Genomic DNA, 12,500 nt, shown 5'->3' with positions numbered 1-12,500 from the left:
AATAATAATAATAATAATAATAATAAAAATAACTAAATAATAATAATAATAATAATAAAATAAAATAAATAAATAAATAAATAAACCTCTTTGCATTAGTGGTTAATTACACTGTAAGTCTAAGGGATATATTTCACTCAGAATATTTCACTCATCAGGCATGATGTCTAGGGAGTCTATGATGGAGAGCAAGGGGTTCCAAGTTTTATCAAATTTCCTCAAGGAGCCTCTAAGGGAGAATCTTAGCCTCTCAAGTTTTAGATTATATAGAACTTCCTTAATCCATCTATCATATGACGGCGGCAGGGCCTGCTTCCAGTTAAGCAATATCAAGCGCCTGGCAAGCAAGGTGCAGAAGGCCAGAGAGTGTTGTGCTTCAGCTGTTAGAGTGTTGCCATGTGGTATACCAAAAAGAGCCGACAAAGGATGTGGGTTTGTTACACAACGGTAGGCCGTGTGGAGAGTGTCAAATATTTTAGACCAAAAGTCTGCTAGCTTTGGACATGACCAAAACATGTGAATGAGGTCTGCTGGAGATTGGTTGCACCTATTACAAGCATCTGCAACATTAGGGTAAAACTTGGACAATCTATGGTTAGTGTAGTAAATCCTATGTAATAGTTTACATTGAATTAATCCGTGCCTGGCACAGATGGAGGAACCATGGACCAACTCCAGAATATGGTCCCATTGGTCTTCTTCAATATGCCCCAAGTCCCGTTCCCATAAGTCTCTGGTTTTTTGAGGGAAATTGGATACAGAAGAATCAAGGGCTTTATAGAAATAAGAAATAGCCCCCCTCTGGTCAGGGTTTATTTTAAGAAGTGTGTCTACCAAAGTCTCTGGAGGAAGACTTGGAAAATCAGGGTAGTTTCTCTGCACAAAATGCCTAATTTGAAAAAAGCGAAAAAGGTGAGCAGGTGGAAGTTGAAATTTGGCTGACAGGTCAGTGAAAGACATGAAAGTACCATTGTAATAGAGGTCTTTAATAGCCGTGATACCTCTGTCACTCCAGAGTTGAAAGACAGAATCCATAATAGATGGTTTGAAACCATGATTGCGGGACACTGGGGCATGGACAGAAGAATACTGCAGGCTGAAATGCTTTCTGAATTGTATCCATATTTTAAACGATTGAATGACTACGGGGTTAACGCTAATTTCAGTGGTTGATATTGGAAGCTGGGAGCATAACCATGACCGTAATGGGGCTTTAGAGGAAGAAAATTCTACCTGGACCCAGGCTGGCTGATTGGCGGTGGTCTCAACTGTCCAATATAGGAGTTTTTGAATGTTAGCTGCCCAGTAGTAATGTAAAAAATTGGGGAGGGCTAGCCCCCCAGATCGTTTAGGGAGCTGCAATATATTTTTCCTCATGCGCACTGGTTTATTGCCCCAAAGAAAATGTGAGATTAATTTATCTAATTTGGCAAAAAACTTCTTCGATATAAGCACCGGGATATGTTGAAATAGGTAAAGAAACTTTGGGAGGATGGTCATTTTAATTAGGTTAACCCTGCCAGCTAGGGAAAGAGGTAGCGTAGACCATCTGTTGAAGTCTTCCTCAACTTTTTTAAGCAAAGGGACAAAATTGCTATTAAAAGTGCTTGTCAATGACCCAGTGATAAAAACACCCAGATATTTAAACCCTTGGTCCACCCATTTGAAAGGGGCTACATGATTTGGCAATTGACCTACTAAGTTGTTGATTGCAAACAACTCACTCTTCCCAAAATTCAATTTATAGCCTGACAGTTGGCCAAATTGTTTTAGGATATCTAGAATTACAGGGAGGGAGGTAGAAGGGTTGGACACATATAGAAGCAAGTCGTCCGCATACAGTGATAGCTTGTGAGCTGTTCTGTGACGTAAAATGCCCTCAAAATTTTCCTCAGATCTTAGCCAGATAGCCAAGGGCTCAATGGCTATGGCAAATAGTAAAGGGGACAGTGGACACCCCTGCCTTGTGCCACGGTGAAGTTGAAAAGAAGGTGATAGCATGTTGTTTGTTTGTACAGATGCTACTGGGGATGAATATAACAACTTTACCCATGATATGAAACCTGAACCCAAACCAAATCTATCCATCATCTCAAAAAGAAACTCCCACTCCACCCTGTCAAAAGCTTTTTCAGCGTCCAGCGACACCACTATCTCAGGGGTGCTAGAGCTAGGCATTGTCAAGATGTTTAGGAGTCTCCTGGTGTTATGAAAAGAGTGCCTCCCCAGCATGAAGCCTGTTTGATCTGCTGAAATAATCCCTGGCAGAACCTTCTGAAGACGGAGGGCTAAAATCTTGGCAAGAATTTTATAATCCACATTTAATAATGATATGGGTCTGAAGCTACTACAAAGCATGGGGTCCTTATCCTTCTTTAAGAGAAGAGTAATTGTAGCATTGGTCAAGGTTGGAGGAAGTTGACCAAGTGACAAAGCGTCATTATACATGTCCCTTAGAACTGTGGAAAAAAGTGGAGCAAATTTCTTATAAAATTCTACTGTGTATCCATCTGGACCAGGTGATTTTCCGCTCTGCAATGTAGTTATCGCCCTCATAATCTCCGTTGTGGAAATTGGTTCAGCTAAACTCTCTACTAACTCCTGATCCACTTTAGGAAACTCAATGGTGCTTAACACACTTGTTGAACTAGAGTTCGGGTGGCTGGAGGCATATAGATCAGAGTAAAATTCAGAGAATGTTTCATTTATAGACTTTGGGTCAGTGGTAGTGGTGCCTGATGAAGATTTAATACTAGGAATGAACCTAGAAGCTGCTGCAGCTCTGGCTTGCTGGGCCAGGAGTTTACCAGCTTTATCACCTGACTCAAAAATTCTTTGTCTCGACTTGAGCAATTGCATTTCTGCATCATTTGAGGTTAAAAGGTTGAACTCTGTTTGATATTGCAGACGCTTTTTATAAAGTGAAGGGTCTGGGTTATTTGCATAACTATCATCAATTTTCTGAATATTTTGTGCTAGCTCAGTTTGACTTGACTTGGTCATTTTTCTGAGGTGGGCTGTGTAAGAAATTATATGGCCTCTTAAATATGCCTTGAAGGACTCCCATAATGTGCCCCTCGACACATCTGGTTTGTCATTAATTTCAAAAAATAGCTCAATGTTTGATCTTAAGGAGTCCACCAAAGGGTCATTGGCAAGCAAATTTGAGTTAAATCTCCATGGTATGAATGAGCGGTTGTGATTTGGAAAGTTTATATCTAGTGACGTGGGGGCATGATCTGAGATCACAATGCTATGGTAATCACATGAGGAAACATTTGAAAGCAGTCTGTTATCTAAAAGAAAAAAATCTATTCGAGAATAGGTGTGGTGGACATGTGAGAAGAAAGAAAAAGTTTTTTTTTCAGGGAATTTACGCCTCCAAGGATCAGTCAAGCCCAGCTCCTCATTAAAAGACGCTAGTAGCTTAGCAGACTTTGTGAGGGAATGCGGTCTATTAGAAGACCTATCCAAATCAGTATTCTGTACAAAGTTGAAATCTCCCCCAATGATAATGTGGTACGTTTCAATATTGGGAATAGAAGTAAAGACCCTTGAAATAAATTGTTCATCATCCCAGTTAGGTGCATAGATGCTGGCTAGGATGACTTTGATGTGACAGAGTGTCCCTGACACAATAACAAACCGGCCAGTTGAGTCCGCAATAACATCTTCTGCTGCAAATGGAATATTATTTTGAACCAATATGGCTGCACCCCTGGCTCTTGCACTAAATTTTGAATGATATAGTTGGCTGAACCTACTCCTTTTGATTCGCATAGTTTCGTCACTGCGTAAATGAGTCTCCTGCAGGAATACTATATCTCCTTTCAGATCCTGGAGATGAGAAACAATCTTATTTATCTTAGTAGGTTGGATTGCCCCCTTGACATTCCATGATACAAAGCGGATATTACTCATTGTATGTCTACTTTGCATGAAAGCAAAAGTGAGTAAAGATTATACAGTGTAATATATATGAATAGTACATGTGGCAAAGAGAGAAAAATAAAAAAAACAACAACAGCAACAACAAAAAAGCAAAAAAAAAAAAAAAAACAACCAAACAGGTAGTTGTAAGTAAAGACATGTAAACACCCCCCCCCCCCCCCCCTTCAGACACAAACGTGCCGTCAGCCTACTTATCAAAATTCTCCCGGAGCTCCTTTCCCTTTTAAACTCCCGCCCCGCCACACAGTCAAAGGAGCAAGTAATTTAACTTTCCCTTCCCTCTTTTCAAAACACCTCTGAACAGCGCTTTCTCTCTCTCTCTTTTTTTTTTAAACAGTTCGTGCCAACGCAGTGAGATGAGTAGTCGTACGGTTGCCTACAGTCAACAAACAAGGAGAGCACTTCACGGCAAATCTAGTGCAACACCAAAACTCGCACTGACCTGCGCCCCAGCATAGTCCACATTGCAGAGTCATATATAGCCCATTGCTATGGTCCTTTCAAACAAGGGTTACAATCAAGATATAGATTAAATTGAAATTAGACAGGAGAAAGTATCACGAAGTATCATTCAGAAACAAAAATAGTTTACCTGTAAACCCATCAGACCGTTTATCATAATTTAGCTTGGGCTAGCTGCTAGTAAAGTTTGTCCATTTGGGTAGAGAAAGACGCAAGCCAAGAAATAATAATTATAATAATAATAAAGTAAAACAAGAAGAAATAAGAGTAACCTGATTAGCAAATAGCCTCTTGTTAGGATCAATCGTCATTCGCCATCAAGGATCCAGATTTCTGGTGTGATGCCAAGAACCGCTGGGCTTCCTTCACCGAGAAGAGACGCCGTCTCTCCCCGTCGTCAGTCCTGATGAACAGTCGTGCTGGATACTGTAGAGAGGGCTTGAACTTGAGGGTGAACAGCTGGCGCATAACTTCCTTGTATTCAGCTCGCTGGTCCATCACTTCAGGACAGTAGTCATCGTATAGGTACACCGACTTGCCATCATATTTTAGGTCATCTCGCTTCTTGCGGGCAGCACGAATTACTAAATCCTTGGTTTGAAATTTGTGGAAGCAAACGATCACTGCCCTAGGTTTATCCCCCTCTGCTGGTTTGGGTCTCAGCGCACGGTGAGCCCTGTCGAGCTCTGGGGGAGAAGTCAGCACATCTTTGCCCAGTATATCCACCAGGAGATTAGAGAAAAATATTGTTGGTCGTGTTCCCTCGACAGATTCGGGTACTCCAATGAGACGCACATTGCACCGCCTGCTTCTCCCCTCCAAGTCGGTTATCTTGGCTTTCAGTTTAGCGTTGTCATCAGCCATGTTGGTTAGCTGAGATTCCAATGACTGCATTTGATTCAGCCCAGATTCCAGGTCGGAAATGCGTTGTTCATGATTAGTAACTGTAGTCTGTATACCATCCAACTTGGCGTCAATGGCAGCGAGTTTATTTTCAAATCTGACGGACAGTGAGTCAGGTTTCGTTAGCAAGTCTGCCCGCAGTTCAGCTAGCATGCTAGCTAAAGTAGCATTGTCGATACCAGAGTCCGATGAAAGTTCTTTCTTTTTAGCGGTTTTAGACATATTAGCTGGCTAGAAATGTCAAACAGATGTTCAAAATGCAGTTGTAGCGAGGTTAAGGTTAAGCTGATTGAATAATACTGAAAATAGAGACTGTGTGGCAGGAGCCTGGAAAAACGCCACTACTCCATTCCGCTCACCAACCGGAAGTCGGGTTTGGCAACTGTTTAATAACTTTAGAGTGTGTGTGTGTGTGCGTGTGCACGTGCGTGTGTGTGCGTGTGTGTGCCTGTGTGTGTGTGTGTGTGTGTGTGTGTGTGTGTGTGTGTGTGTGTGTGTGTGTGTGTGTGTGTGTGTGTGCAGGCTCAGTCAGCCTCCTCAGACTCTGGTGGAGTTGGCAGACAGCCTGAAGCTGCTGGAGACGGTGCAGGGAGACCTGGGGAAGATCGAGAACCAGATCCTGCCCATCCACGAGCAGTTCGCCATCCTGGAGAAGTACGAGGTCACGGTAGACCAGTCGGTGAGCCAGGGCCACTCACACACCATCTCCCTCTCTCTCTCTCTCTCTCTCTCTCTCTCTCTCTCTCTCTCTCTCTCTCTCTTCTACGTTTCTTGCTCTCTCGCTCCCACTCTCTACGTCTCTCTATGTCTCTCTCTCTCTCTCTCTCTGTACGTTTCTTGCTCTCTCGCTCTCACTCTCTTCATCTCTCTTTCCCTCTCTCTCTATGTCTCTTCTGTGTCTCTTTTTCTCTCTGACTCATTCATTCTCTCTGAGACACAAAGACATGCAAACACACATGCAGACTTAGAATTGCAGTTACAAATGCACAAACACACACATGCACTCACTTACCTTTGTATACTGACTCAAGGACAGCCACGGGTACTTTTCTTGCTTGCACAAACACACACACACACGCTCACACACATGTACACACTTGTACACAAATGCACACTTACACTTCCCATTCACATCACAGTCACACATTCCTCCAGCTGTTCAAATTAATTCACTGTCACTCAAACCTAGTCCTTCACTGCATTATATTTTCTCTCACACACTTTCATTTTCTCTCTCTCTCTCTCTCTCTCTCTCTCCATCCTTCTCTCGCTCTTTCTTCTCCATCTCTCAAAATCCCACTTTTATCCCATCGCTCTATATCAATTCAATTCAATTCAAAAAGCTTTATTGGCATGAATGTAAGTACAATATTGCCAAAGCATCAATCAGGTTATAATAGTCAAAGAATAATACATGCTGTAATATTGAGTAATACAGAAGTGTAAAAAAAAGAAAACTTATACTATACTAGTTCAAAAGAATGATAAATAATATTGAATGATAAGAAATACATGAAAAAAGAAAACTTATGCTAACTTATACTAACTTATACTAATGCAAAAGAATGAAAAAATAATATCGAATAATAAGAAATACATGAAAAAAAAACTTACACTAACTTATACTAATGTATACTAATGTAAATAATGTAAATAATAAGCAGAACGTGTTGATGGTCATGTGGATTTTTCTCTCAAAATGTGACAAGACTCCAAGTATTCAGAGGCTAATTGTGTAAGGCTATCAACTTCTCCCAGGAGGAATGGTAGTTTTAGTTCATTGTCTAAGTTAATGAATTCTGGGCAAACGTATTCTATTCTTTTATAACATGTTTCTCTTAAGTGTTTGTATTTGGTGCATGTTGTTAGGAAATGGGCTTCATCCTCTATCTCTCCAGTATTACAATGAATGCATATTCTTTGTTCACGTGACACCCAGGTTTGCCTATGTCTCCCTTTTTCAATGGCAAGGCTATGATCACTTAACCTATACTTGGCTAGTAGTTTTCTTTGGTGATGATTTTTGATTCGAATTAAATATGGCGCCAATTTATATTCTTTTCGTATCACTTTGTAATAATTTAGTTTACTTATCAGTTCAATTTTTTTCTTCCAATCATTGACATATTGTTCTTTAGACCTTTTTTCAAATTGTTTTAATTTTGAGACTATACTTAGATCGCTTTTGTCTAGACTATATTTTTGGATGAGGTGATTTAGGGGTTCCTTTTCAGGGTGTCTACTCCTCAGCTGGGCAGCAGTGTGGTGGTACCTCTCAGGTTTACTTATCTGCAGGTGGTGCCAGAATTTTGCTGCTCTCTTTTGAATATTAATAAGAAGAGGGTATCTTCCAAGTTCCGCTCTACAACCTAGGTTAGGGGAACTTCTGTTTACTCCCAAAATGCCTTTGCAGAATTCCAAGTGGAATATCTCAGGCAGGGTTTTGTCCCATAAATCAAAATTCTCTTTATATTTAGGGCCCCAAATTTCACTTCCATATAGCAGAATAGGTTTTATAAGAGAGTCAAATATCTTGAGCCACATTTTCACTGGAGGGTTGAATTGAATTAGCGATTTCCGTAATATGTAGTATGTTTTTCTTGCTTTTTCTGTTAAATTTTTGATAGCACTGTCAAATTTTCCTGTGGACGAGATAATTAGTCCTAAATAGCAATATTCTTTCACCTGCTCCAGTTCTTGTTTGCCAATGGTGAAGTTGAGGTTCTTATTTATTTTTGAATGTTTTCTTTCGAATACTATGATTTTAGATTTGTCCATGTTTATTGGAAGGGCCCATGTTTGGCTATATTCACTAAGAGTGTTAAGATTTTCTTGCAATCCTTCTGCACTGGGGGAGAGTAAGAGTAGATCGTCGGCAAAGAGCAGACATTTAATTTCTCTATCTAGAAGTTTAAGCCCTGGCGATTGTGAATTTTCAAGTTTATTAGCTATGTCGTTTATATAAATATTAAATAATGTTGGGCTCAGGCAACAGCCTTGTCTAACTCCTTTTGTCTGATTAAAATAATTGGTTTGTTTGTTGTTAATTTTTACACAACTTATGTTGTCTGTATACATGTCTTTAATTACGTCATATGTTTTACCTCCAATTTTATAATCTAAAAGTTTTAGTAAAAGTCCCTCATGCCAAACCGAATCAAAGGCTTTACTAAAATCTACGAAGCAGGCAAATATTTTCCCTTTTTTTACTTTATGTACATGTTCATCTATAAGTGTATTTAAAGTGTATATGTGGTCTGTTGTTCTATTACATTTTGAGAAGCCAATTTGGGAAGAATTTAATATTTGATTGTCTTGTATAAAATTTGTTATTCTATTGTTTAATATACCGCAAAATAATTTACCAAGATTGCTGCCTAGTGAGATGCCTCTGTAATTGTTTGGATTAAGTTTATTGCCCTTTTTAAATATGGGTGTGATTTGACTCATTTTCCATTTATCTGGGAAGTGGCCAGCTGATAATATCAAATTGAATAATTTTAGGATAGCTTCTCTAAGTTGAGGGGTGCTGTGCTTTAGCATCTCATTGTAAATTCCATCTACGCCACAGGATTTTTTGTTTTTAAGGGATTTTATCTTGGTATTCAGTTCATGTAGTGTTATAATACAGTCTAATTTGTTTAATTGATCTTTTTCGGTATGTTCAAGCTTTTTTAATTGGGAGTATAAGATTGTTTGTTCTGGAGTTAGGTTATTTTGCTTAAGTAAGCTTTCAAAATGTGTGGTCCACATATTGCCATCAACTAATGGTAAAGAATTTTCTTTTTTTGTTTCGTGAAGGTTTTTCCAGAGGTCCCAAAAAGAGTTTTGGTCTAGAGCATTATCAATTTGTTTAAGCTGATTATTGACATAGTCAGCTTTTTTGCGTCTCAGGAGTAATTTGTAGCTATGAAGGATGCAATGATATTTTAATCTAATTTCTTGATTTCCAGGTTCTCTGTGTTTTTTGTTTGACCACAACCTCAATTCTTTTCTCAGTGTTCTGCAGTCTTTGTCAAACCATTTGTTTTGATTTGTGTTCATTTTCCTTTTACTACCGGTGTTTTTATGTTGACAACTGATTAAGGATCTTTTAGCAGCTGTCGAAAATATTGCTGTTATTTTTTCAGTGGCCAAGTTGATGTTTTCTTTATTGTTATAGAATTTAGAGAACAGGAAGGAATATATCATGTTTTCTAGTTCAATTGAGTTTAGTTCGGATTTGTAATGTTCCTGTCGGGCATCTTTCCATTTGTATTTTCTTGGGAGTGGGTGTAATGCTGAAGTTGTTTTTTGTTGTTCTATATTGAGATTTGCCTTTAAACTAATGACAATGTGGCAATGGTCTGACAGAGGTAGCTGTGGCATCACCATGAAATAACTTATTTGGTCAGTGTCTAAATCTGTTACAGCATAATCCACCACACTACTGCCCAGTGGTGAGCAGTAGGTAAACTTGCCCAAAGAGTCACCCTTTGTTCTCCCATTAACAATGTACAGCCCCACTGCTTTACAGAGTTGTATGATCTCCTTGCCATGTTTGTTAATGATACTGTCAAAAGTATTCCTATGACTACTAACAATGTTATTTTGTTTAAATTCGGTAATATGTTTTAATCCATGCGAGTCTATATAATCTGATTCGTTTCCTATGCGTGCATTTAAGTCGCCCATTATAAGGATTTTTCCAATGGCTTGAAATTCAGTAATATCTGTTCTCAATGTTTCAAATATGTTTTCATTGTAATATGGAGACTCAAAGGGTGGAATGTATATGGCACATAAGTAAGTATCCTGAGTGCAATGTGTAAGTTCTTTTGAAAGTTTTAGCCATATGTGTGATGGTCCTTTTTTTACAGTAGCAATATATTTTACAATAGATTCTTTCAACCAAACTACAATTCCTCCTGATTTCCTGCCACATTTGACTTTGGGGTGTTTAATAGAAGGGACACTAATCTCTCTATAGTTAGGTAGTGAGTAGTATTCCTGTTCACCTTTACTCCACGTTTCAAGTGCTATACATATATCTGAACTATTAACGATATTTACAAAATCTAAATCTCTTATCTTTTCTCCAAAAGAAGAAGAATGCATTCCCTGAATATTATAACAAGTAATTTTGAGAGATGTCATGATAGTTAATATAATTTGCCAGAATTAAGAAAGTTTGACTACTCAAGTGTTTTTTTGTTTTTTTTAAAATAGCTGAATCAAGTAAATAAAAGTGGGTTAGAGGGTAACAGGTATACTACCACGTGTGTAGACAAACAGACAACAGACATAAACTAAGTAAGGTAATACTTGGAATATAGACAGACAGTTGACATTATGCTGACATGACATTGACAAGACAAGACATTGACAAGACACTGAGACACAGATACCATTTTGAACTTGGCCTTTGCACACATAGGACAGAGACTGAAAAAAAAACAAAAAAAAAAAACAAGTAAAACAAGACACAAATTAACATACTTGACGCAGACTGCAGACAAACAGACAGCCATATAGACAAACAATTGGACAAGTGTATTCCTTACAATAACTAATACCACACATACACACACACACACACACACACACACACACACACACACACATACATACAGTACATCCACACACACACACACACACACACAGCCATAAGAATGCACTCGCACAATACACACACACTTTATCTTGGTATTCAGTTCGGGAGGGAGTAATAAATGAATAAATAAACAAATAATAATAATAACAAAATGTTTTCATACACAATAGACTTAGAAGTATTTTGCATACGAGCCAGCATACAGTACATACAAACGTGTAAGTGTATAATTCTCCCTCCCACTGATACACTCTCACTCTCACACACGCACGCACACACACACGCACACACACACACACACACACACACACACACACACACACACACACACACACACACACACACACACACACACACACACACACACACACACACACACACACACACACACACACGCAGATAATCCCATAACCTTTTCACCTTTACATGGGTACTTTTTTTTTTTTTTTTTTTTTTTTTACCCTCATGTCTTTTCTGTTCATGTCAGACAACTATTTCAAGAGGCTATCACATATGTGTCTTAGCATTGTTCTTATCTGTGTGAGATCTGTACCTCTGGACACTGTAGCTGCATAGGAAGGTTTATGTGTGATGATGTTACCTCTCTCTGGGCTGAAGATTCTTTCTCTATTAAATGCTGTGTCTTTGAGTTTTTTTGCGAATAGTTTCATGCCTTCCTTGTGAATGTGTACATTGTCATACAGATGATTGATGGTAATATCGGTATGATGAGCTACTTTAACATTTGACATGTTGGCACAAAAGGATAGAACTTTGCTGTTGATTTGCTCAGTCACTGTTGTAGGTACATCACGTCTCGGAAGCAAAGATGAGAGGATTACCTTAGCCGCCGGATGCTTTTGTGTGGCCAGTCTTACGGTGGCTATTAAGGCTTCTGCCACATCAGTTCCTCTTCTTTTAAGGTCATTTGTCCCTGTGTGGATGATGATGTGCGATGGATTATTCAGCAATCCTTTTTGAAGTATGTCTTTTGCTGTTTGAGTGGTAGGACACCAAAGCTTGTTGACATGACTCTTTGGAAAGAGTCGTCTTTGGTTTAGATGGTCCCCATTGGAGTCACACAAGATGAAGATGTTGTCCTTATCCTTATTTGCAGGCTTTATCCGTTGTTGATCATGGTTAATTGATGGTGAAGTGAAGGCCAGACTGCTCAGGCGGTTGTTCTGGCGGTGTTGGTCTTCAGGAGGTGATGCTGGAGTTATGGGCACTGCAACAGCGTTGGTGGCACTGTCAGACAAGATGGTCATTTTGTCTGATGGCTCACTGCTCCTGTTGTCAAGAGGTTGGTCCTTCGGACCCTGGCAGTGTCTCTCCATTCTCAACAGCTCCTCCTTCAGAGACCTCACCTCCTGTCGCAGTTCCTGATTGGCCTCCTCCAATTGCCTGACTGTCACGCAGAGCTGTCGCACCACGTTCATGTCAGGGTGAAATAGTTGGTCTTGAAGCTGCTGCAAGTTGTGTGTGGTTTCCTCTTTGAACATGATGTAGTCCTGCTCAAATTGGACCATGGTGTCTCTCAGTCCTTTGGTGTCAGGGGAGGAAGGGGTCTTGGGACCTGTATCACTGGATG

The 12,500-nt window shown here is 39.5% G+C and overlaps 1 protein-coding gene across 1 annotated transcript in view; it reads left to right on the top strand.

Annotated features, from left to right (window-relative positions):
• dnah2 (dynein, axonemal, heavy chain 2) overlaps window positions 1-12,500 on the top strand; it is a 223,751-nt gene that overhangs the window by 62,960 nt on the left and 148,291 nt on the right. The window contains 1 exon segment of the mRNA XM_062516042.1: window positions 5,839-5,995. Within this exon segment, the coding sequence (XP_062372026.1) occupies window positions 5,839-5,995 (157 nt within the window).

Source organism: Sardina pilchardus, chromosome 16 (genome assembly GCF_963854185.1).
Source record: "Sardina pilchardus chromosome 16, fSarPil1.1, whole genome shotgun sequence".
Lineage (NCBI taxonomy): Eukaryota > Metazoa > Chordata > Actinopteri > Clupeiformes > Clupeidae > Sardina > Sardina pilchardus.
Note: the sequence above shows the minus strand (reverse complement) of the source record. Positions and strands in the feature narration are given on the sequence as shown.